The sequence below is a fragment of the Aquarana catesbeiana genome, linkage group LG03, assembly GCF_042186555.1.
Source record: "Aquarana catesbeiana isolate 2022-GZ linkage group LG03, ASM4218655v1, whole genome shotgun sequence".
In the NCBI taxonomy this organism is placed as follows: domain Eukaryota; kingdom Metazoa; phylum Chordata; class Amphibia; order Anura; family Ranidae; genus Aquarana; species Aquarana catesbeiana.
In genome coordinates, this window is record NC_133326.1 from 727129923 (window position 1) to 727157490 (window position 27568).

The 27568-nt window shown below is 44.3% G+C and overlaps 1 protein-coding gene across 1 annotated transcript; it reads left to right on the forward strand.

The window, feature by feature from the left end:
• Nucleotides 1-20951: 20951 nt before the first annotated feature.
• On the forward strand, nucleotides 20952-24860 carry LOC141133760 (E3 ubiquitin/ISG15 ligase TRIM25-like). The gene is made up of 2 exons (XM_073623306.1): nucleotides 20952-21046; nucleotides 21143-24860. Exon 2 carries the CDS (start codon nucleotides 21384-21386, stop codon nucleotides 22959-22961), a length of 1578 nt encoding a protein of 525 aa, XP_073479407.1. The 5' UTR covers nucleotides 20952-21046; nucleotides 21143-21383; the 3' UTR covers nucleotides 22962-24860.
• Nucleotides 24861-27568: the final 2708 nt, after the last annotated feature.

The following is a 27568-nucleotide window of genomic DNA, read 5'->3' on the forward strand; positions in this document are numbered from 1 at the left end:
TTAGTGCGGACCCCCATCAGTATAGAATCCCCCTTAGTGCAGACCCCCATCAGTATAAGCACCCCTCTCCCCTCCCATAGTGCCCCCCCTGAACATGTCCATCTACTAATCTACTTAGAGTGTACAGACCTCAGAACAGCGTGGCCACGGACGTTTACACACAGAGGTGTGTGTCACTCGGGCTCCTCCTCCTCACTGGATGTCAACAGAGGAGGAGGCAGCTTCAGTCCGCTCCATGGGGGACACAGAGTGAGCGAGAGGCACAGGGCAGTGGGCGGTGTCAGCAGTTCTGCTATCCACGGGTGTCACCCCTCTGGCGGGTGTCACCTGGGTGCAGCCCGCACCCCCCGCACCCAACTTGCAACGCCACTGGATGGTGCCTCCTACAGCCTATCAACCCCGCCTCTGACCCTGCATACCTGCCTAAAAGAATGCAGATTTGTCTTCAAGGGGGACAAAAGGGAGCACTGGTGATCAGTTAGGGGAGATGGGAGGTCCTGATACTTAGTGAGGGGAGATGGGGGGGGGGCCTGGTGCTTAGTGGGGAGAGATGGAGAGGTCTTGGTGCTTAGTGGGAGGAGATAACATGTCCTGGTGTTTAGTGGAGAGAGATGGGGGTCTTGATGCTTAGTGGGGTGAGATGGGGGTCCTTGAGCTTGGTGGGGAGGGATGGGGGTCTTGGAGCTTAGTGGGAAGAGATAGGGGTTCTGATGCTTGGTGGGGAGAAATGGGGGGGCTGGTGCTTAGTGGGGAGAAATGGGGGGGCTGGTGCTTAGTTGGGAGAGATGAGGGTCTTGGGGCTTAGTGGGGAGAGATGGGGCATCCTGATGCTTAGTGGGGAGAGATGGGGCGTCCTGATGCTTAGTGGGGAGAGATGGGGTCCTGGTGCTTACAGGGGGGAGATGGGGAGATCCTAGTACTTAGTGGGGAGAGATGGGGGTCTTGAAGCTTAGTGGAGAGAGATGGGGGTCCTGGTGCTTAGTGGGGAGAGATGGGGTACTGGTGCTTAGTGGGGAGAGATGGGGGTCCTGGTGCTTAGTGGTGGGAGATGGGGGTCCTTGTGCTTAGTGGGGGTAGATGTGGGGTCTTGGTGCTTAGTGGATAGAGATGGGGTCTTAAAGATTAGTGGAGAGAAATTGGGGTCCTGGTGCTTAGTGGGGAGAGATAGGGGTCCTGGTACTTAGTGGGGGGAGATGGAGGTCCTGGTACTTAGTGAGGAGAGATGGGGGTCCCGGTGCTTAGTGGGGAGAAATGGGGGGTTCTGGTGCTTAGTGGGGAGAGATGGGGTCCTGGTGCTTAGTAGGGGGATTGGGGGTCCTGGTGCTTAGTAGGGAGATATGGGGGGTCCTGGTGCTTATTAGAGAGAGCTAGGGGGTCCTGGTGCTTAGTAGGGGGAGATGAGGTGTCCTGGTGCTTAGTAAGGAGGGATATAGAGGTCTTGGTGGTTAGTTGGGAGAGCTAGGGTTACTGGTGCTTAGTGGGGGGGTGGGGGGTCGTGCCACCAGGTGACATTGCCAGGTGGCTCTGCCCCTTACCTATATAAGAACTGTCAATCGCGGAGCAGGTAGTCAGCAGTTAGCCTTCGTCACGGGCGGAGTGTTTTTTCTTTCTTTTTTCGGGTCCGGCAGTGGCGGCGGGCATCGTGATTGACAATAGATCTACATCGGGGAGACTTTTTTAAACTTTTTTCGGTGAATGAGTATGGATCTCCACATCGGTGACATGCCCTGCCTAGCTCCACATCTGTGAGTGCTTCACATCGCTTCATATCACTCTTACAAATGAGTTTTCATCATCTGACCACCAGCCTCCGGACTGCTGCTCTCTCCATTTCCTCTGACCTTCTGTCTGAAGACTGACACCTCTCTAGCAACCGTCCTGCCTGTTAGTTGGCTGTCATGCCTGGCAACACCGTGCATCCACCGAACTCTGCACCACAGGTAACGTTTTACACCTAAAGCTACCTGAAGAAAATTAGTGGTGTTCTTCTGATCCTTTTAGTACAGTACTGCAGGCAGCTGTAGTATTTACAAGTTAGAGTAGTGCGTCCTCTGCACAGTGTGCACCTAAAGCTACCTGAAGACAATTGCTGTTGTTCTGATCCTATTAGTACCACAGGCAGGCAGCTGCAGTATTTACAGTTAGTGTAGTGCGTCCTCTGCACAGTGTGCACCTAAAGCTACCTGAAGACAATTGCTGTTGTTCTGCTCCTATTAATACCACAGGCAGGCAGCTACAGTATTTACAGTTAGGGTACTGTGTCCTCTGCACAGTGTGCACCTAAAGCTACCTGAATAAAATTGGTGGTGTTCTTCTGATCCTATTAATACCACAGGCAGCTACAGTATTTACAGTTAATGTAGTGCGTCCTCTGCACAGTGTGCACCTAAAGCTACCTGGAGACAATTGCTGTTGTTCTGCTCCTATTAATACCACAGGCAGGCAGCTACAGTATTTACAGTTAGTGTACTGTGTCCTCTGCACAGTGTGCACCTAAAGCTACCTGAATTAAAATGGTGGTGTTCTTCTGATCCTATATTAATACCACAGGCAGGCAGCTACAGTATTTACAGTACAATTAGTGTACTGTGTCCTCTGCACAGTGTGCACCTAAAGCTACCTGAATAAAATTGGTGGTGTTCTTCTGATCCTATATTAATACCACAGGCAGGCAGCTACAGTATTTACAGTTAGAGTACTGTGTCCTCTGCACAGTTTGCACCTAAAGCTACCTGAATAAAATTGGTGGTGTTCTTCTGATCCTATTAATACCACAGGCAGGCAGCAACAGTATTTACAGTTAGTGTACTGCGTCCTCTGCACAGTGTGCACCTAAAGCTACCTGAAGAAAATTGCTGTTGTTCTGCTCCTATTAATACCACAGGCAGGCAGCTACAGTATTTACAGTTAGTGTACTGTGTCCTCTGCACAGTGTGCACCTAAAGCTACCTGGAGACAATTGCTGGTGTTCTCATACTAATAATATTACAGGCAGGCAGTTGATTCCGCTAGCTGCAGTATCAGTATATATATATACATCCCAGCTTTGTGCAGCTACATCTCACTGCAGGCCATTAGTATGTCTGGAAGGCCAACAAGGAGAGGCTGACAGTCACAAGCCAATAAAAGAGGGCAAGCAGGCTTTGTGTCTAGAGGCAACAGTGCTGGTCGTGGAGACGGTGCATCCTCATCAGCACATGGCCGTGGGTCACGCTTGTCCTTTTTTTCGGCAGCTGGCCGTGTTGAGCCGCAACATGCGGAAGACTTGGTAGAGTGGATGATGACCAAGCCGTCCTCATCCTCCTCGTTCTCTCTCACCCAGGCTCAGGGTACTTTGTCTGACAAAGCAGCTGCCAACGCGGCGTCTTTACTCGGCTCAATGGCATCAGTCACTCCTTCCTTAGCCCCACCATATCCTCCTGAGGAGTCCCTCGAACTGTTTGACCACAGTGTTGGGTACATTTTCCAGGAGGATGCCCAGCGTTTTGAAGGCTCCGATGATGGTGCCCAGCAAGAGGAAGGCAGTAACGTGATCCCAGAGAGAGGGGGTGCCAAAGAAGGACAGCAATCTGGCAGTCATGTTCCCCCAGCTGCAGCATACTGCCAGCTTTGCTCCAGTGATGAGGAGGGAGGGGATGATGAGGTCACTGACTCCATGTGGGTGCCTGATAGGAGAGAGGAGGAGGAGGAGGCACATCATCAACGAGGCAGGATGCCCTCCAGGGGCCAGCTTAAGGGCAGCACACCGACTGCATTACACCGCAGAGCTCCACATGTGCAGGGCGCTGCTGCCTTTTTTGAGACAAGTGCATCAGATCCCACCGCTGCTATTTGCAGCATATGTCTCAAGTGTATCTCGCGTGGCCAAAACATCTCCCGCTTGGGCACCACATGCTTGACCAGACATATGTTGACCTGCCATGCAGTTCATTGGCAAGCGTGCCTAAAAGACCCACACCAAAGAAGAAAGAGGACATCTCCTTGCTCCTCATCAGCTGGGATCTCCAACTATACCTTCAGTCCTCTCTGAGACCTGCACTGAGAGGAATGAAGGTGTAGAATTAGGTGTGTCACGGCCAAGTACTTGGGGGCAATCTGCTATCGATACACCGACGTCAGATTGTGCCAGGCAAATTTCCCTGCCCCAACTGCTGCACCGCCGAAAGAAGTTCGCTCCCAGCCATCCACATGCCCAGCGGTTGAATGCTAGCTTGGCTAAATTGCTAGCACTTCAACTGCTGCCTTTTCAGTTGGTAGACTGTGCCCCCTTCCGTGAGTTTGTGGAATGTGTGGTTCCTCAGTGGCAGATTCCCAAGTGCCCCTTTTTCCCACAGAAGGTGATTCCCGCTCTCTACCGACATGTGGAAGGCATGTCTTGCCCTTGCTGGACAGGGCAATCAGCGGTAAGGTGCATATTACTGCTGACTCATGGTCCAGCAGGCATGGACAGGGACGTTACCTATCTTTCACTGCGCACTGACTCTTCTGGCAGCTGGGAAGGATGCAGGACAAGGTGCAGTAGTGATGGAGGTTGTTCTGCCACCATGCCTCCAAAATACTACTAGTGGTGATTCTGCCACACCTCTCTCCTCCACCCCCATCCTCTTCTTCTTCCTCCATGGCCTCTTCCTGTGCTGATTTGTCTTCCAAACCAGCGGTGCTCCGTAGGCGTTCACGCAGGCCAAAAGATGCCATGCGGTGCTTGAGCTGGTGTGCTTGGGGGACAGGAGCCACACTGGGGCATATATTCTGTCAGCTCTGCAGGGGCAGGTTCAGAGGTGGTTGACGTCACGCCAGCTTAAGGCAGGTATGGTGGTTTGCGACAATGGCACCAACCTCCTCTCCACCCTCCGACAGGGACAACTGACCCATGTGCCCTGTTTGGCTCACATCCTTAACTTGGTGGTGCAGCGGTTCTTGGGCAGGTACCCGGGCTTACAGGATGTCCTGAGGCAGGCCAGGAAAGTCTGTGTGCATTTCTGCAGGTCATATAATGCCAGTGTTTGGCTGGCTGACCTCCAAAAGGAATTTAACCTGCCCAAGAACCACCTAATCTGTGACATGCCCACCAGGTGGAACTCAACGTTGGCCATGCTGCAGCGGCTGCACACGCAGCAGGGGGCAATCAATGAGTACCTGTGCGACTATGGCACCAGGACAGGGTCAGGGGAGCTTGGTTATTTTTTCCCACACCAGTGGGCCATGATCAGGGATGCATGCACTGTCCTGTGACCATTTGAGGAGGCACGAGGATGGTGAGCAGTGACAGTGCGAGCATCAGTGACACTGTCCCCCTTGCTCACCTGTTGGAGCACACGCTGCGTGTAATAATGGACAGGGCACTTGAGGCAGAAGAGAGGCACAAAGAGGAGAACTACCTTAGCTCTCAAGGCCCCCTTTATCCAGCCAGTGTTCCTGCTTGCCCACCGATCACACAGGAAGAGGAGGAGGAGGAGGAGGAAGAGGAGGATTGTGTCAGCATGGAGGTGGAGCCTGACACTCAGCATCAGCAGCAGTTTTTAAGGGATAATTTGCAGTTCCAAGAAACCCATGGACTTGTACGTGGCTGGGAGGAGGTGGCTGCGGATCATGTCGTCCTTAGTGACCCAGAGGACTCAGGACTGAATGCATCAGCAAACCTACGCTGCATGGCCTCCCTGATCCTGCAAAGCCTGCGGAAGGATCCTCGTATTTGTGGTATCAAGGAGAGGGATCAATACTGGCTGGGAACCCTCCTTGATCCATATTACAAGGGTAAGGTTGCAGACCTTATCTTGCCGTCGCAGAGGGAGAAGAGGATGAAACCTCTTCGGGAGGCCTTGCAGAAAGGTCTGTGCAATGCGTTCCCAGAGACTGAGAGGTTACAAACTCCTGTTTCTGGACAACGTGTTGCTGAGGCTTCAGTCAGTCAAAGAAGGAGCGGTGGAGAAGGTGGCCATCTGACTGATGCGTTCAAACAATTTTTAAGTCCGCAGCCCCAAGGTATGATCGGTTCCAGCAACCATCGCCAGCGTCTGTTTTACATGGTGCAGGAATACCTAGGGGCAAGATCTGACTTGGACACCTTTCCCACCGAAAATCCTCTGGGTTACTGGGTCTTGAGGATGAATCACTGGCCAGAGCTTGCACAGTATGCAATTGAGCTACTGGCCTGTCCTGCATCCAGCGTTGTTTCGGAATGCACATTCAGTGCTGCTGGAGGCTTTGTAACCGATCACAGGGTGCGCCTGTCCACCAACTCCATAAAAATGAATCAGTCTTGGATCACCACCAGCTACCAAGCACCTGATGCTGATGTAACCGAATAATTTTTTTTTGAAATGTCAGATCCCTTCAAGACTGCCTATGCTGATGCTGAGTGACTATCCTGTTATGCTAAGTGACTATCCTCTTCCTCCTCACTGATCATGCTGATAGCTTGTAAGAATATTTTTGGTTCTGGGCTCTGCCACCAGTGGCTAAGGCCCAATTTTTCAGCCCCTCTTTAACAGGGGCGTGTAATTACAATTTTGATGCAATATTTTGCAAGGAGGGTTCGTTGCTGCGCTCAGCTAGAGTATTTGTGAGGGGTTGCAGTGTTGTGGCACCAGCACCAGTGCCTAAGGCCCAATTTTTCAGCCCCTGTTTAGCAGGGGCGTGTAATTACAATTTTTGATGCAATACTTTGCAGCAGGGCTAGTTTCTGTGCTCCAACTAGAGTATCTGTGAGGGGTTGCAGTGTTGTGGCACCAGCACCAGTGCCCAAGGCCCATTTTTTCAGCCCCTGTTTAACAGGGGCTTGATGCATTTTTGATGCAATATTTTGTAGGAGGGCTCATTCCTGCGCTCCAACTAGAGTATCTGTGAGGGGTTGCAGTGTTGTGGCACCAGTGATTAAGGCCCAATTTTTCAGCCCCTGTTCAACAGGGACATGTAATTACAATTCTTGATCTAATATTACACAGCAGGGCCCATTTCTGTGGCCACCAAGAGTAACAGTCAGGACTTACAGTGTTGTGGCACCAGCACCACCACCACCGGCCCAATTTTTCTGCCCCTGTTTAACAGGTGCATGTAATTACAATTCTTGATCTAATATTTCACAGCAGGGCCCGTTCCAGCGCCCATCAAGAGTAACTGTGAGGACTTATAGTGTTGTGGTAACACCACCAAAGGCCCAATTTTTCTGACCCTGTTCAACAGGAACATGTAATTACAATTCTTGATATAATATTTCACAGCAGAGCCCATTCCTGCACCCACCAAGAGTAACTGTGAGGGCTTACAGTGTTGTGGCAACACCAACGCATAAGGCCGCAATTTCTGCAGAGTGTATAGGGCAGGCCCCTATTTTCAAACATCCAACTTACAAATGACTCCTGTGAAGAAAGTGACTAAAATCCACAACTAAATATGCAAATAAATAGCAGCATGCAACACGCAAAAGTGTGAGGGAAAAATTTTTTTTTAAATATTTTCAAAAAATTATTATTTTGGTGCTACTTAATAAATGAAGTGTCCAATATTTCAGTCCAAATCAATTCATAAAAATATACATAAAAATACCTCAGTCCAAATCAATTCATAAGAATACATGAATCAAAGTGCACAATAGTGTCCAAAAAAAAAAAGCAGGCTTTCCTCATGCTCGTTTTAAAAAAGTGCTAATTATTCCTCATGCTCTTCTTAAAGGATGTGCAAATTATGGCATGCTCCAGTGCTCTCCAGTGACCCCCAATGGTTAATGCGCTCACCTTAGAGCGTGCGACACAGTGGCTAAACAGTGTCAAAACATGCATTAGAGCCACTCCAGGGCTCATACAGGGTCTGCTGGTGATGATCTGTACCTCGCTCAAATGGTGACATATATGAAAGAAAGGAGACTACATAGCATAATACCGCCAGGGATTTATTTAAAAAGCCATAAAAACAATCCCTCCAGGAGGGTACTCACAATGTTTAGGTGCGTCAGTGCACCTTCCTATCCCTCTCAACGAAGGGGTTGGCAGTATAACTCTGGTGGCCAGCAGAAGCAACAGGGGTACCAGAATAGTACCCCGCATAGACCATTTGGAGGTTACGGATACCAACAAGGTACACCATACAGAAGTAACCAATATTCATATAGAGGTCCCCCATCAAACCAATACCCCCAGAGGGCCCCTCCTGACTCATATAGAGACACACAGAGGGGAAGTGTTTATTACTCGCCAAAACCTCAGCGAGTAAGGTATGGAGATCCTTCACACGATCAATATAGAACACCCGTTTATAATAACTACCAGCCATTGGAGGATAATGAAGAGGAATTTTTGGATGAATCTTTTTTAGGGGAGACCAGGGGAGGGTCCCCCCGCGAGACAAGAAACCCAGGAAGAGGGGAAGGAGAGCAGGCAGAAGAATACAGCAGAAAGAGAAGGCGAGAAGACTAGGTAATGGGATTTTTAATCTGAGTGGGATCGCTTTGTCGAGAGAAGAATTATTGGTGCTAGATAAGGGCATCAAGTTCGCCCCTAAAAAAGGGCTGAATAAGTTCGAAACATATGTTGGAGTACAAAAGTTTATTAGAAAGTTAAATCTCAAGAAATATTACGCTCTCAATCCGGTGGAAAAAGTTATTAGGAATACCAAATATACTAGTTTGAAGAATAATTCCGTGTTCAACCCTTATATAGCCAATAACAAATATGTGGATTTGTTCAAGAAACTGGTCACCAGTGAGCTGGAGCAATTGCCAGTGAAGAGGTTTTATGAACATAAGGATTTTAAAAAAGGGATGAAAACACTAGAGAAAAGGACAGATATAGTGATAAGGCCGGCAGACAAAGGTGGAGGGATAGTTGTTCTATCCCTACAACAATACAAGACAGAAATGGAAAGATTACTAAATGATACCGAAACATATCAGTTACTGGATGGTAACCCTTCTCGATCCTTCAAAGAAACACTGGAACATATTATTAAAGATGGTATGGATGAAGGATTCTTAAGTAAACAAGAAGCAAGGTATCTAGTCCCCATGGTTAGTAAAATACCAGTAATTTATTACTTACCAAAGATCCACAAGGATAGCAATAACCCCCCAGGGAGGCCGATAGTAAGCGGCATTGAATCTCTGACATCTAGATTGGGGGGAGTATATAGACATCCATCTGCAACCTCTGGTCGCAAAGACTAAAGCCTATCTCAAGGACACCAAGCACACATTGCAACTCCTAAACGAATGCAGTGCACAAGAGAATATCATTATGGTCACAGGAGACGTTTCCTCACTCTACACCAATATTGATCATGAAGGTGCCTTGAAAGCAGTTGAATGGGCCCTGAGGAAAGAGAGTTTGGGGAATGACGGCTTTATTGCATTATTTCTTAGGTGCTTAGATTTCTGCTTACGGCACAATTTCTTTTGTTATAGTAACACATTTTACTTACAGACCAAGGGGGTCGCCATGGGCGCCAAATTCGCCCCCAGCGTGGCAAACTTATATATGGCCAAATGGGAAGAGGAGGGTGTTTTAAATCAGGATTATGGTGATATTTTACTATACAAAAGGTTTATTGACGACCTGTTGATAATTTGGAGGGGTAGTATGGATGCATTGTTAGCTCTATTGGATTCTATGAATAACAATGATCTTAATATCTCTTTGACCTGGGATGTAAATAGAGAAAGTATTCACTTTTTGGATTTGGAAATTTTTAATACCAGTGAAGGCTTGATTACAAAGACTTTTTTAAAGCAACGGACCGCAATTCCTACATTCCGACCACTAGCTGTCACCACAAACCTTGGCTAGGAAACATACCTAGAGGCCAGTTTACAAGGATGAGGAGGAACTGCACGAGGATTGAGGACTATGAGCACCAGTCTAACATGCTTAGCAACATGTTTATAGACAAGGGGTACCAGAAAGAATTCTTGCATAAAGAAAAGTTGGAAGTCGCTTGCCTTAACAGAGATAATTTACTTAAAGATAGGATTCAGACTACGGAAGAAGATGTTAATGATGGTATTAGTATTGTTTTGAATTATTCCTTGCAAAACAATGAAGTACAAAAAATTATACGGAAGTACTGGAATGTTTTGAAACAAGATGTCCACCTAAAAGAGATACTCCCAGAGAAACCCAAGATTATTTTTAAGAGAGCACCCAACTTACGAGATAGGTTAGTTCATAATGTAGTGGAACATCCTCCCTAAGAAACCAAAGTTCATATATAAGTGGGCACCTACTATCAGGGACATAGTAGTTAAAAACATAGTACATTTACGCATTAGAATGCAGTTGCGGCCTCCAATATGTAGGCCGCACAAAAAGACCCCTGAGAATCCGTATTAAGGAACATGTCCAAAATATTCTTAACGGCTATGACAAACATTGTGTGTCCAAACACTTTTTAACCTGCCATAATAAAGACCCCACACATCTGAGTTTTTGGGGTATTACCCCATACATTAAACATTGGCGGGGGGGGCACAAGGTGAGAACCCTAAGCAAACTAGAATCCAAGTGGATCTTTACCTTAGATACCTTCTGGCCCCGTGGTCTAAACATTGAGTTTGACCTAAACTGCTTCCTGAGTGACTTTTAACTTTCATCATTTTTAACGGAATTTTACCCTTAATTTTTAGATTTTTCCTTTTTCATATACCTTTTAGCGAATATGCACTACAACCGTCTTATCCCATGCAAAATTTTACTATGGCCCATATGACCAGACTCTCAATGCGCCACTTACTAGTTAAACAACCAGCATATACTCTCTGGCAGGATACCCCAACTAAAAATCTTGGTTATTTCTGCACACATATATCTCATAAATTTAAACCCATTAGACATATACATCCCACATTAGCAATACTCACAACATGCTGTATTTGGGTTTTATAATGTTTTTTAATATTTTTTAATATAATTTTTTATTTATTATTTTTTCGATTTTCTGGTTCCTCTGCTATTTTTATCTATCACAAGTTTATTACCATTATTCTATACTGTTATGGATCAACCTGCCTCTTAATAGGCTTAATATAAGTTTCTGGGCAAATATATATTTTATATATTTTTTATATTTTTTATTGATCTACTATTTACAATATGTTTATTATGAGCACTGTCAGTGTCTGCTGCCTCTCTCTTCCCGTTTCCCTTTTTCCCTCCCCCCCCTCCCTCCCCGCAATGAGTGTTGAATGCTCTAATGCCCTCACCCACACAAGCTCTGTCCGCTACACCCGGCAGTCAGGGTGGTAGTTTATTATATTAAACCAAAGTAACAGACCTTAAGTTCCAAGTTAAAACCCAATCGATAGTAAGTTAGCCAGTTCTATCAATCAATTTGTGATATTCCCATCCAGCTTTCCCCCCGCTAGTTCCCGTATATTAGAGACGGTGTAACCTCCTTTGCTGACAGCACCATACATAATAACCAAGCTAGACGGTGCTTATTGGTTCTATAAGTCAGCTGACATCCTCACATAGACAGATATCTAAGGCGGAACTAGCGGTGAAAAATCTCTTGGAAAATGGCCGCCGCATTAACTCAATTATACTCCGGGAAAATGGCCGCCCCATATTGGCCAATATTAGACTATTTAAGGACACGATTTCAGCCTGTGTTTATCCCCTGATGAAGTCACGTGGTGTGACGTCACGCGTAGGGACGAGACAGGCTGCACACACAAACAGAGGCATACGAGCTCGCCGCTCGTCGGATTGACACTGCTGTTTTTTTAACTTTTATGTGAGTACCTATAAGTTTTTAATAAAGAGAATACCATTTACCAAACGGATTACACTATTGGCTTTTCTTCTGCCGATTACCCCCTATATATACAACCCCCCCGCACCATACCTGAGGGAACCCCATCCTAGGATCTAGGACAGTGAGGGACGTGTTGGAGCCTATAGGTGGACGCCTTAACAGCTATCCTGATATATGCTTTTGCCCTATTACCTCAAGGTAAGGGGCCATTACCTATCCGAGTGGTTTTGCACACGAAGAAAACACTTGATGTGGTTCACTTCAGCACTTTAATTGCAACGTGTGCATGCTAGGACGTTGCTGTCACAATTTTATAAACTGACTTTTTTATGCATTTTTTGTATGTTTTTTTTCCCTTTGTCATTTTTTCATTCTCATAATTTTTATTCAATTATTTATTTATTTTTGATGTCATTTTGCACATATGCATTATATGAATAAGAGTAAGATATTACTCCTTCAGTCTTATGGTTGCACATTGCACTTTTTTGTTTGCACCGTACACTTTGCTGGTTTAATTGTAAATGCACGTTGTTTACATTCACTATGCACTTTATTTATGCTTAACCTAATGTCAGCTATTGGTGCTTAGGTAGTCCCAGTATCACGCTTATGCATTTAAAATTATGCAAATTTTATTTTAGGGGATTTAAAGTGATTATTTATTTAGAATTTACTTATGTCACCTTCTCACCAGTTATCTAAGTAATTGAACATTTATTTTGGGTTATATGTATAATTTTTTTCCTCTCACGTAATTTCACTTTATTTGTGATACACGTATTTATTTTTATCCATTTTCAATTGTTTTCATACTAAGGATCAGCGCAGCACCACTCACTTATATATATTATCTACTTAAAAGGTCAGGTGTTTACCTTATCGGTGCATGCGGCTTTTCCACTCCTAGCCGCTTCCATATTTGATAGCGCGGGAATAACTCCCTTACTTACACCCCCCCAGAAACCTTTGATGTTCTGGGACCTAAAGGGTTTTTTTGGGTGTGGGAGGTGTTACAGCTGTGTTAGGGTTGCTGGTAACAACAGAAGAATAAAGGAGTTCACTAATCCTAGAAATAACCACTCCTATGTTATTAGAGATTTTGTATCCTGCGACACGATAGGGGTTGTTTACGTGTTAAAATGCCCATGCAATTACATCTATGTGGGGCGGACCATTAGGGCTTTGAAAGACCGTTTAGAAGAGCACGTAAGGAATATACGTAAGGGGTCTGACAAGCACCATCTGTACATACATTTCAAACGAGTGCATAATCAAAGCACGGTTGGGATGAAGTTTTGGGGGATAGAGGTACCCAAACGCCACTGGAGGGGTTCCAACTTTGTAAGAGAGATTAGTAAACGTGAATCATGGTGGATACACCAGCTCGGCTCCTTGGCCCCGGGGGGGGGGCTTAATAAGGAGTTCGATTTAAAATGTTTCTTGAGTAATTATTGATTTCAGCTTCCTTATATCCCACCCAGATATCCATATTTTACATTATACATAGTAGATTTAGGATGATTCACCGGATTTTGATTGGATTCACTCTAGCCATTATAATAATATGTTTACACATTGGGGAGCGGATAAGCTTATGTAGTGCCCTTTATATAGCACTCCCCCCATATATATTGATTTTTGTATAACGCTCTCCTGGATTATATAGTACTTTTTTAATACATAATCGATCACCTGATTAATATTCATGGTATGGTTCATATAGATTTATTTTGCCCCTTTTAGTATTCAGTAAGGCGGCTATTTTTAGGTGATATTACAATGAGTAATAATGGTATTCCAATAATAATACACATTTTCAGGAATATCTTCGTTTATACTTAATATTTTATTTTATCTATTATATTTACATTATATTCCAGTGATTATTACACATTTTAAGGTATATTTTTTAGGTTATATATATATTTTTTATGTATTTTTATTATATTTTTATTATATTCTTTATTATATTTAAATACATATTTGGGAGTTTCCTATTATAGAGCAATAAAGATTACAGGTCCCTTTAAGGGTTTTTTATAGGATCCTATATTGTTAATTGTGCTGTATTAGTGATGCGAGAAACATACTTAATTTTTAACATGATTTTAAATAATTTTTATATATTGTTATATATTATGCCATTAGATTAATTTATTCACAGTTTTTGGATGTTCCACATATTGATCGCTAGTGCAATTATCTATTTTATGGTGTGCGATGTAGTGTCTACTCTGATGTGTGGCTCTGTCCTGAATTAGCATTATATTTTGATTCATCTATATACATGCAGATAGGGTTAATACCGCTTACTATTTTTTACCAACCATTTCCTGCTCTTTCCAAAACATTAGGACCAGCACACAGCGTCATTCGCTGTTGTTTTTACATAGCCAGAGCCTAACACTAGGTTGTCAGCGGTCTCAGGCAAAATGGCCGCTGTGACAGTATAAATAACACATAGAGCGCCGTCTTATTAGATCCCCCAGATGAAGGCACGTGTACCCTGTGCCGAAGACGCGTAGGGGAGGGGCAGGACGGAGCTTTCCAAACACAGATAGGCAGAGGATTACACACCGCACCGCACGCCATAGGATTCACCTGTATTACACACTTTGGATAGGATGGTGCACTGACGCACCTAAACATTGTGAGTACCCTCCTGGAGGGATTGTTTTTATGGCTTTTTAAATAAATCCCTGGCGGTATTATGCTATGTAGTCTCCTTTCTTTCATATATGTCACCATTTGAGCGAGGTACAGATCATCAGCAGCAGACCCTGATTCATGTATTCTTATGAATTGATTTGGACTGAGATATTTTTATGTATATTTTTATGAATTGATTTGGACTGAAATATTGGACACTTCATTTATTAAGTAGCACCAAAATAATAATTTTTTGAAAATATTTTTAAAAAAAATTTTCCCTCACACTTTTGCATGTTGCATGCTGCTATTTATTTGCATATTTAGTTGTGGATTTTAGTCACTTTCTTCACAGGCGTTTGACACTGTTTATTATTTATCAATATTGTATATATTTATTATATTTTTTCATCACATATTTACAGCTTTTAGCGCATACACATATATTTATTTTATTTTGTCACATACACGGTATGAAACGTGGTTAGTGTGTGCAGCTGAATAAGGTTTAATAATTTGGGCATTAATCCATCTGTGGCTCACAAGATCTTCGCACTATTTTTACAAACGACTCCTACTTGCAAACGGAAGGAGATAACAGGAAGTGAGATGAAATCTACCCCTAGGAAGGGAAATTCTCTCCTGTACACACGGTCGGACTTTTCGACCGGACTTGTCTGACGGATGCCGACGGACAATCCGATCGTGTGTGGGCTTCATCGGACCTTCAGCTGACTTTTCCAGTCGCAAATGTGACGGACTTTAGATTTGGAACATGCTTCAAATCTTTACGTCGTAACTCTGCCGGACCCAGAAATTCGCTCATCTGTATGCTAGTCCGACGGACAAAAACCCACGCTAGGGCAGCTATTGGCTACTGGCTATCAACTTCCTTATTTTAGTCCGGTGTACGTCATCAAGTACGAATCCATCGGACTTTGGTGTGATCATGTGTAGGCAAGTCCGGTCGTTAGAAAGTCTGTTGAAAGTCCGCCAAAAGTCCGTCGAAAGTCTGTCGAAAGTCTGTCGGACGGGCTGTCGGACTTTTGTAGCTGAAAAGTCTGACCGTGTGTACACGGCATAAGAGGTAATATGGGAAAAACGTGTCTCCTCTCCACTGATGCCTTATCACCAATCGTTGTTTCACTAAAAACCCCAGATTGTCAAAAAACATTTGTCATTGGGACAGAAAGTGAGGTGAAATCTTCTGAAGAGGAGCACAGACAGCAAAACAAATGTCACAGGAGTGATAACCCTTCCCTATGTTTTCCAAAAAGCTTAAAAATAGATTTTTTGGCTGGAGCTACACTTTAAAAATGTACCAGTTCAAAATTACAAACAGATTCTACTTAACAACAAACCTACAGTCCCTGTCTTGTTTGCACCGCCTGTATACTGCTGTTCAGAGTATATAGGGCCTAGGGGCCCAACGCCTTTCCTTTTTTTTTATTTGGGTATGGGGTTCCCCTTAATATTCCTACAAGAACCAAAGGGGCTGGTAATGGGCTGGGGGGGTTCTCAATGACTTTCAACCATATTGCCGGGACCAGACATGACATTAAAGCTGCAAGCAGTTTTAAATGACTTTTTTTCCTTTAGAAATGTCATTTTGTGCAGGGACTGTTCTAAACACAGGAAACACGCGCCACTTTACAGGCATACTATAGACACCCCCCAGGCATGATATTTAAAGGAATATTTCACTTTTATTTTTTCACTTTAAGCATCATTAAAACTTTTTTTTGCATTGATACATGTCCCCTGGGGCAGGACCCGGGTCCCCAAACCCTTTTTTTTAGGACAATACCATGCAAATTAGCCTTTAAATTTAGCACTTTCGATTTTGAACATTCGAGTCCCATAGATTTCAATAGGGTTCTAAAGTTTGCGCAAATTTTCGGTCTGTTCGCAGGTTTCTGGTGTGAACCGAACCGGGGGGTGTTCGGCTCATCCTTACTCAGCAACATACCTGAAATTAAACCTGATCATCATGACAATTGGCAGCATACTTCAGACTATGTGCTGCAACATGCTAAGCCAGATAACTGCCTGCATTCAGCTCTAAGAGCAGAGTCGACTCCTGCTGTCCACACACCCTACATTAAACAAGAAAATAATCCCATACTCGGGCAGCCTTCGGTGCAATTTGCATCCAAGCTATCAAACCCCTATGATACAGTCACCCACTTCAGAAAGGAAGGGTCGCAAGGTAGGAATCACAGCAACAGAATTTCTGATGACCACAAATACCCACCAAGTTCCCCACACAGCAGAACACCTCCAGGCTACTCACACAAAGCACAAAGACCAAGGTATGTTGGATTTCCTTAAATTCTTCACACGGCGTGAGCTGTTGACAAAAGGACTAACAAGGTTTAATGACCAAATTAATCGTCCTTTAGAAATGCAATAAAAAATCTAGATCTATCTGCAAGTGAGGAAGCCGATCTCTTAGTCAAATGGCTGAGGACTGAGTCAGCAGAGCAGGCAAGAAGAATCAGGGACATCAATGTTAACTATCCAAGCAGAGGACTGAGCATGATATGGAAGAGAATTGAGGAGTGTTACGGTTCCCCAGAAGCCATAGAAAATTCACTCTTTAAAAGAATAGAGAACTTCCCTAAGATTCCTAACAAAGGCTTCCAGAAGTTGAGAGAGTTAAGCGACCTGGTGACAGAGCTCCAATTAGCCAAGAAAGAAGGAGATTTGCCAGGCCTTGCATTTCTAGATACAGCCGGTGGTATTAACCCCATAGTGCAAAAACTGCCTTACAGCCTTCAAAAAATGTGGCTTCACGAGGCTCCCACTAAAAGCAAGAGCATAATGTCCCTTTCCCACCATTCTCTTTTCTTTGTGGACTTTGTTCACCAACAAGCAAAGACTAAAAGAATGATCCCAGTTTTGACTTCTCATCATCTGAGGACAGGTAAGCCTACTTCAACTCGTAACTTCAAAGACATATCTGTTGCATTACAAAAAAACAAGCGTATCACCAACAGAGAACCCAAGCAGAGAGTGTCCCCTTCACAAGAAGTCCCAACCATTGCTAAAGTGCAGAGGTTTCAGAGAAAAAACTCTCCAAGATCGCAAAACCTTTCTCAAAGAAAATAGAATTTGCTTCAGGTGCTGTACATCAACTTCACACCTTGCAAAGAACTGCAAAGCGGGCATAAACTGTTCAGAGTGTGACAGCACAGAGCACAATACGGCTCTACATCCAGGGCCAGCGCCATGCAATCTTACCCCCTCAAACCTGGCTGAAGAGCACGACGGGGGGCAGCGAGACACAGTACCTACTGTAGTGACACCCCAGTTCACCCAAGTCTGCTGAGAAGGTCTCTTTGGCAAATCCTGCTCTAAGATTTGTCTTGTCACAGTTTACCCCATAGGTCACAGACAAAAAGCAGTAAAGCTGTACGCGATCTTGGACGATCAAAGCAACAGATAACTTGCTAGCTCAGCCTTCTTTGACACCTTTAAAATTAAGGGAGCCAGCTCTTCATACTCACTCAAGACTTGTACGGGTGTGAGCGAAGAAACCGGGAGAAGGGCCATTATTTACCAAATCGAATCCACTGACAGCCAAACATCCCTGCCTTTGCCAACCTTAATCGAGTGCAATCAGTTCCCAACTGAAAGAGGGGAGATCCCTACACCTGAAGTGGCGTTTCATCACAGATATCTAAAGAGCATAGCACATCTCATCCCTGCGCTTGATTCCCAGGCTCAGATAGCGCTCCTACTTGGGAGAGATACCATCAGAGTTCACAAGGTGAGAAAACAAATCAATGGCCCCCACAACTCTCCTTATGCTCAGAAGCTGGACTGAGGATGGGTCATTATAGGCGATGTTTGCCTAAGAAATGCTCACAAACCAACCAGTGTGAATCTTTTTTACAAGGACATTAGAGCCAGGGCGTCCATCCCTTTTCCAACCTTGCCCCAACAGATTCATCATAAAAGAGAAACCTGTGAGTGTCATACATTTCAACCTTTACACTAGCAATTTTCCCTGTGATGAAGACAAAGATAAGTTGGGATGCTCAGTTTTCCAAAAGACAAGAGAAGAAAATTGCCCTATCTTTTGAAGACCATATCTTCTTGAAGATAATAGAACAGGGATTCTACAAAAATGATGCAAACCCCTGGGTAGCACCCCTGCCTTTCAAAACAGAGAGACCGTGTCTTCTTAAAGCGGAGTTCCACACAAAAATGGAACTTCCGCTTTTCGGAACTCTCCCCCCCTCCGGTGTCACATTTGGCACCTTTCAGGGGGGAGGGGGTGCAGATACTTGTCTAAGACAGGTATTTGCACCCACTTCCGGCATAGACTCCCATGGGAGTCTATGCCTCTTCCCGTCCCGACCGCGCTGTCTGCTGGGAACACACAGCTCCCAGGAGAGAGCGGGGACCACTAGGGACGCGCAGCGCGACTCGCGCATGCACAGTAGGGAACCGGGAAGTGAAGCCGCAACGCTTCACTTCCTGATTCCCTCACCTAGGATGGCGGCAGCAGCTGCCGAGAACCGAGCGGGTTCTCGGCGTCCCCTGCCAACATTGCTGGACCCTGGGACAGGTAAGTGGCCATGTATTAAAAGTCAGCAGCTGCAGTATTTGTAGCTGCTGGCTTTTAATATTTTTTTTTTTTGCGGTGTGGGTGAACCCCCGCTTTAACAACAGACTACAGGCTCTAAAACTTTTTATTTCTCTCAGGTGCAATTTTCAAGGAAACCAGAAATGAAAGAGCATTTCTTCTCCTTCATGAGTAAGATGTTTGAAGACAGCCATGCAGAGTTGGCCCCAGCACTGAAAGAGAAAGAAGAGTGCTGGTACCTACCTATCTTTGTTGTTTACCACCCCAAGAAGCCAGGAAAAAATCAGACTAGTATTTGACTCCAGCTCCCAGTATGAAGGAATATCTCTCACGTCCTCACGTCCTCTTAAAAGGACCAGATATCAAGAACACACTTCTTGGCGTTCTCATCAGATTCCGCAAAGAAGCCATTGCCATACTTGCTGACATACAATTGTTTCACAGTTATCAAGTCAAGGAAGAACACAGGAAATTTCTGAGATTCTTCTGGTTTAGAGATAACAACCCCACTAAAGACGTTATAGCTAAAAAAGTACACGTTTTTGGCAATAGTCCATCCCCTGCTGCTTCTATCGATGGACTTAAGCTATCTGCCCAAAAAGGTGAAAAAGACTATGGGCAAGATGTTAGACAGTTCATTGAGAGAGACTTTTATGTAGATGATGGCCTGAAGTCACTTCCATCACCTGAGGCTGCAATCAATCTACTTAACTAGACCCAATCCACACTTGCCTGTTCAAACCTTAGGTTGCATAAGATAGCTTCAAACAGCAAGGCTGTTATGGAGGCCTTCTCCTCTCAAGATCACGCCAGTGATTTGAAAGACCTAGACTTGGCAACAGATTCTCTACCCATGCAGCGCAGCCTGGGACTCAATTGGGATGTCAAGTCTGACACCCTCACCTTCCAGGTCAACCAGGAGCCAAAGCCTTTCACATGGCAAGGTGTCTTGTCTACAATAAACACTCTGTATGACCCACTCGGGTTTGCAACACCAGTGACCGTCCAAGGTAAGATTCTGCTCAGAGAACTTACTGCAGACACATGTGATTGGGATTCCCCACTTTATGGGTAACAGAGACATTATGGGTAACAGACTCTTCAAAAGCATTATTCAACTTACACATTAATAGGCCATATGTACTGTTGGAGCCTGAATCTGTTGCAGAAATCTGCCCTCAGGTTTCTGCACTACACACAAGAGTTTTTACCAAATTGTTGGGATCCAGGAGCTTTCATAGATTCTCCACTTGGAAGTCTTTACACGGAGCTATAACCTGCTTAATTCACATAACCAGATCTTTTAAAGCCACGCCTACAGGATCAAGACATTGCAAAGGTTGGCACTATTGTCGCAAGGCATACACAGTGGATGAGTTCACACAGGCTAAAAATGTTATCATCCATTGTATCCAACAAGAGACTTGTGCGCTAACACTAGAATGCCTTTAATATCACAAGAATGTTCCAAAAGACTGTACTCTAAAGGAACTCAATCCCTTTGAAGACAGTAAACCAGACTTGGAACCTGGCACAGTTGTTGTTGTGAAAGACTCTCAGTCAAGGAAAAAATGAATGGCCCTTGGGCCTGATAACCCAAGTGTTTCCAAGCAAGGATGGGAAAGTCAGGAAAGTTGAGGTTAAGGTCATTAGGCAAGTCGAGCCTAAACTTTTTCCTCAGACCTGTGTCCGAACTAATTTTACTACTCTACCCCCGAGGGACCACCATAGTTGGTATCCATGGGATACCAGGCGGGGAGTGTCATGCCTTCAGTAAGTGTTTCTTATGCGCTTTTGTTTGTTGAATGTGCTAATGGTATGTAAAGTAAATTCTAATATCGCTATCTAGTGGTTCTTTTACATACTTAGGATCTGTGAATAATTTACTGAAGGTAGGTAGAGATTGTTGCTCAAAAGCCACCATAGCTTCCCATAATTCCACTGGTCTATACCATGAGGTCTTAGAGACAGCCCCCAGTAGCCATCTTCCATCTTCTCCAGAGGACTCCATATCTATTCTGCTGCATTTCTTATGTCAGCCCAATGGAAACATCGCCGGTATGTTTATAACCCCTTTCCCTAGTTAGACTAGTGTGTTAGGACTGTATATTTTGTATATTGTGTATACTGATTATGTTATTTCTTTTATTCTAGTTTTACTCCAACTTCCCTACAATAAAAGTTGAAAAAAGGACCTTGTGCCTGCCTCAATGAGTTGTTAAGGGAGGAGAGTTAGCTGTCTGTCTAATTATACCTCAGCCACGTATAGTGAGGGCAGAACACTGACATGACAAGTGAATAAGTAAACTGAGAGCTGAGCTCAGCCTCGCCCTGTGCAGACGAGTAGTAAGCGAGTCACAAGACTTTCAGTTTCGTTTCTCTTCTGCTGTCAGCGATGGCGTCTGGTGATCTGAGATATGAGCTGGAATGTTCCATCTGTCTGAACATTTATACAGATCCTGTAATGCTGAAATGTGGACACAACTTCTGCCAGGTCTGTATTGATCGTGTGCTGGATACACAGGAGGGGTCTGGAGGATATTCCTGTCCTGAATGCAGAGAGAAGTTTTCAGACCGTCCTGCACTGCACAGGAACATAACACTACGTAACATAGTGGAGAATTTCCTGTCTGCTCAGCAAGATCATGAGGAGTCCGGGGTCTTCTGTACTTACTGTGTGGACTATCCTGTACCTGCTGTTAGATCCTGTCTGGTCTGTGAGGTTTCTCTGTGTGATAAACACCTGAGAGTCCATAAAAAGTCCCCAGAACACATCTTATGTGACCCCACCTTGTCCATGGAGAGCAGGAAATGCTCCATCCATAAGAAGATCCTGGAGTATTACTGCACTGAGGATGATACCTGTATCTGTGTGTATTGTATGATTGGAGAACATAAAGGACATGAGACGGAGTCACTGAATGAGGCTTCTGAGAAGAAGAAGGAGTCACTGAGGAATGTTCTGCTGCATCTTCTGACAAAGAGACAAGAGATGGAGAGAAGAGTCCAGAGTCTGCAGGAACACAGGAGGAAAGTAGAAGAAAAAGCAGCTGGTAACACAGAGAGAGTCACTGCCCTGTTTACAGATCTCAGGAGACGTCTGGAAGACTTGGAGAAGAGAGTTCTGAGGGACATCTTCAGGCAGGCAGAGCTGGTCTCCATCTCCATGTTGGATTTCCTCCAGGATCTGGAAATAAAGAAGGAGGAGCTGTCCAGAAAGATACGTCACATTGAGGAGCTGTGTAACATGACGGATCCATTGACTGTCTTACAGGAATCAGACACAGGTGACTTGTGTGATACTGAGGATGGAGATAATGAGGACAGAGAGAGACATGAGGAACTCCTCCATGATAGAGGGGGTCTGGATGTGGCGGGGGTCTTACAGAAAGGTTTATCTGATATAATAACAGAGGTAAATGTATTCTATATACAGGGAGCTGCAGACATATTACTGGATGGAAACACAGCTGGAAATAGGCTACAGATATCAGAAGACAGGAAAACTGTATCCAGGTCAGATAGAAACCAGAATCACCCAGAAACACCAGAGAGATTTCAGTATTGTGCTCAGGTGTTGAGCAGTCAGAGTTTCTCCTCAGGGAGACATTACTGGGAAGTGGATGTTGGGGGGTCAGAGAGCTGGAGAGTCGGGCTATGTTACCCCAGTATAGACAGGGGTGGATATAAGTCACTAATTGGAAATAATAACAAGTCCTGGGGTTTGGACAGGGGAGGTAATCAGTACTGGGTGATACATGACAGTAATAAGATCCCCTTACCCACCAATCTCTCCAGTAACAGAGTCAGGATATATCTAGATTATAAGGCCGGGCGGATCTCATTTTATGATCTGTGTGACCCGATCCGACACCTCCACACCTTCACCACCACCTTCACTGAGCCAGTCCATGCTGGGTTATATGCATGGGGAGGTTGTATAAAGATATGTGGGGGGAATCAGGAGATGTGAGAACTCCATCCAGAGTCTGGTGACATCACAGGGACGGGAGGTAGGATTGGTTCATTGTTCAGACAATGCTTGTGGAAGTGGTAACCGAGTCCTAGGAAAAAGTATAAGGGCTGTCATTGCAGGCCTCCTTCTAAAAATGCTGGTTACCTGGCTTTGTACTTGTTCCAGGTCAAGCACTGGGACACTATTGAATCCAAAGTATAGACATGACAGTCAAAGAACTAGCATTCTCAAAAGGAGAGTTTAGCAATGGCAACCTCATAATTCTCTTGTGGCAGATGCCCTTTTCCCCCTTGCTGACCATCATCTGTACATATACGGCCTGTCAGCAAGAGATTATACCAAGGTCATGACTGCAGAAACCGATGACCAGCTGTGTTGTAAAAGTAATCTGGATGGCTTTACAATTTCCAATCACTTTTACAACACTGTGAAAGACCGTTCCCCCTCCCGTCACTCTCCCAGTCCTCCCAGAAACCCAAGACTGTGTTAAGTGGCCAGGACGGCATCACGCTAAGGAGATGGAGGAACATCAGTTCTGCGATTTCCTCTGGGACACATAAATCCAGAAGTGATAATGATTTCATCACTTCCAGTTTCAGAGCTCCTCCTCTGCCCTCTGGAGGTCAGGGGTAACATTAGAGGGTGGAATAGACCATAAAGAGGACCTGTCACCAGCCCAAAACTGTCACAAGAGGGCTAACCAGTGACATTTTTTTTATTCCTCATTTTCTATCAATGTCGGCAGTTTTAAGTCCTGGAAATACACGTCTCCTTCATACAGGACAGAGTTCTGGGAAGTCTCTGGTCAGAAAACATGATCAGGAATGAGTCTGCCCAACCTCCTGTTATATGATAATAGCAGACCATTAGCTGGGACTCTCTCTGGCTTGTCTTATGTTATCTCGGCTTTATCACATAATGCTGATACAAAAATCTACATTGAAATGTAAAGTGATGTTTTATTATATTATGGTGGAGGGTGATGGAGGTGTAATATAGAGTTATAGGGGCTCTACTGGAATGTTCTTGGAGTTTCCTTTTGTTCACATCATGTTGTTGCGTCATTTAACCACTTCAAGATCAGAATGTTTCCCCCCCCTTCCTGCCCAGGACATTTCTCAGTTTTCAGCGATGTCACACTTTGAATGACAATTACTCAGTTATGCAAAACTGTACCCAAATACATTTTATATAATTTCTTTTTTCTAAACAGATAGAGCTTTGGGTTAATCACCACAGTTTTTTCTCTATATAAAGGAAAAAAGACTAAACATTTTGGGAAAAAAAATTTGCTTAGTTTCTGTTATAAAATTTTGCAAATAAATAATCTTTCTTCATAAATTTAGGCCAAAATATATTGTGCTAAATTTCTTTGGTAAAAAAATAGGCCAGATTATTAATAGAATATTATTAGTTATTAGTATATTATTTAGTCGTACTATTGTATAGTATTTAGTCTGTGTGAAAGTTATAGAGCCTACAAATTATGAGATATATACGAGGGGTCTTCAAAATGTTTCCGCACTTTTATATATTCATTGGAAACAGTGAGGGGGGGAGGAGCAGTCATTGGTCGTGTCTGAGAGGTCATGTGACTGGTCTGTCTGGCAAGCCGGCTGACCTTGAAGTTTAGTATAAGAGTTGTCACGCTGTGGTGAAGATGGTTGCAGAACTTATAAAAAAATGCGGAAACTTTTTGAAGAACCCTCATATTTGAAATTTGATCTGTCCTGATAGAAAAAATAGCAGAACAGTACAAATGTCCCCCAAATTACCCTTTTTTGGAAAGTAGACAGTCCGAGGTATTCAAAAGGAGGCACGGCAAGTTTTTTCAAGTTGTAAATTTCTGTCACATTTTTTTTGGAAAATTAAGAAAATAAATAAAATGTGTTTTTTCCTACAAAGTTGTAATTTTAACAAGTTATTTCTCACACACAGCACAGGCATACTTATAATTACACCCCAGAATACATTCTACTATGCCTCCCAAGTATGAGGACTTTTTTACAGCTTAGATGCACAGAGGGGCCCAAAATCCGAGGAGCGCCTTCAGGCTTTTAAGGAGCATAAATTTTGTATCTCGTTTTTTGACTACCTATTGTATTTAAGTTACTACAGTGTCAGGAAAGGAGAAACACCCACAAAATGACCACAATTTGGAAAGGTATTTTCTTAGAGGCATCTTGAGTTTTTGGAAAATGCAGAAAGAAAATGATTTTTTTTATACAAATTTGTCAATTAATAAGATATTTCTAACACACAGCATGAACATACTTAGAATTACACCCCAAAACACTTTCTACTCCTCCCGAGTATGGGGATATCACATGTGTGAGATTTTATTATAGCCTATCCACATAAAGAGGCCTAAAATCCAAGAAGTACCTTCAGGCTTTCTAGGGGCATAAATTACACATCTAATTTCTTGACTACCTATCACATTTTTGGAGGCCCAGGAGCACCAGGACAGGAGAAACACGCACAAAATTACCCAATTTTGGAGAGTAAACCCCCACGGTGTTTTTGGAAAAAGCAGAAAGAAAATGAAAATGATTTTTTTAAACATAAAGTTTTCAATTTAATATGATATTTTAAGGGTACAGATTCAGGATAACAAATGTATGAGACTTTTTAAATGTTTGGATTGATTATGTACCGTACATTGTATCTTGTGTATCACAAAAATGAATCACTTGTATCAAAACTAATGTATTGTAATGGTCACCTCTATACACGTGATTAGGGAATATCGCTTATTGTAGCGTCACCTATAGCAGTCCCTATTCCCGTAAGCCAAGCAAGCCTAGCCTACTTATACATGACTTCTCCAATGAATGTCATGTTCACTGGTCAGGAAGTACAGGAGACAAAAGAGTGCAGTTGTTTGCAGGGGATTGCAGGGACCGGAACATAGTCAGTGAGACATGCAGATTGGTCAGTTCAGGTGGTAGGCAATAGCATGGTCAGCAAACAGGCAAAGGTAAGTACAGGCAAAGGCAACACTACACTGATGTGACGGTGATCAGGAACACTGTTACTGGCTGCACTGGCACTGGTGTGGCTAGAAATCGGTTATATTGTTGCTGGCTGTGCTAGTCTGGTGACATTGTCACTGGTGTGGTGGCAATTAGGAACAATGTTGATGGCTGCACTGGTTTGGTCACAGTGGCATGGCAGTGATAGGGAACACTATTGGTGACTGCACTGGTCTGATGACACCAGCACTGGTGCAGCAATTGGGAACAGTGCTGTTGGCTTACATTGGTCTAGTGACAATGCAATCTGTGTGGCGGCAATTAGGAACACTGTTAAATGGCTGCACTGGTCTGCTGACATTGCGACTGGCATGGCGGTGATATGGAACACATTTTCTGGTCTGGTGTGGTGGAAATCAGGAACACTATTTTTAGCTACACTGATTTGGCAACACTGTGCCTGGCTGCACTATTAAGGCTCATTCACACATGAGGTTGTGAGGCAGTAAAATCATGCAGTTGAACTGCTTTTCCAAGCGTAATAGCAGGAACAACGGGACACCTACAGCTACTGCCTGTGATAGTGCAAAATGCAGGAAGGAACCCGCAACATCCGGAGTTCTTCTCCATCCAGAAGACAAGATGGCAACGGTGGTCAGCATGCTCGGCAGTGGCTGTTCTCCCCTGCATCCAACAGTGGCCACCCAGACTACCCAAGGAGAAACAATATGGAAGGTGATCCAAATGTGAGGGGATCATAACAACCGCTGAGGTCACCCTACACCATCAGCCCTGAGAAAAGCAAGTCAAGAGGTGAGAGATATGTTACACGAATGACACTAGGGTTATACACTCCCTGCAAGATTTTCCAACTTCTGACCAGCCTCTATCAGACACTACTCTGAAAGAGATACTTTTTTAATGAAAAGGCTCGCTGCATACTGATATGACATCCATGATGGCGAATATTAAAGAGGACAACATGAGCTCAATAGAGCAGCTCTGTCACATACCTGGTTGGAGGCCTAGGTGACAAGAGGTCTTCCCCTGTGGCTAAGGTCCAAGCACTGCTAGAGACGATGATAGGGAGTGCATATATGAGATTTTAGGTCCCATTCACATATCGTAAAGTGGGAACGAGCGATTTTTGTTATGTGTGATTTTCACGCGAATCCACGTGTCATGCATTGGGCAGTCCATTCACATCAATCGGCCGCCTTATGCGTGTTTGTTACCCAAAGGAGGCTCTTGCTCCCTTTTTTGGGCAACAAGCTTTTCGCTATTTTTAAACGCATGTCTTTCAGAGCCATTCTGTCTTGCGACGATTGCGACAGAATTGCACCGTGTCTGGGGTCCCATTAGTAATGCCACCCGGACACGCGTTGCACGTTTTGCTGCGATTTTGGAATCCCGGGCAGAATCAGGGCGATTCCAAATTGTATAATGTGAATGGGACCTCAGTGATGGGGATTACATCTACTATACTGGTATTATTATTATTACTATGAGGGCGTCTTTTGGAATGGGGTATTAGGGAATTATTACACCCTCCTCTGCACCCCCCCTATACTTTAAGAGTGTGGGTGGAGCCGACTGCAAGGGGTTTTTTTTTTGTTCCCAGAGTTGGGC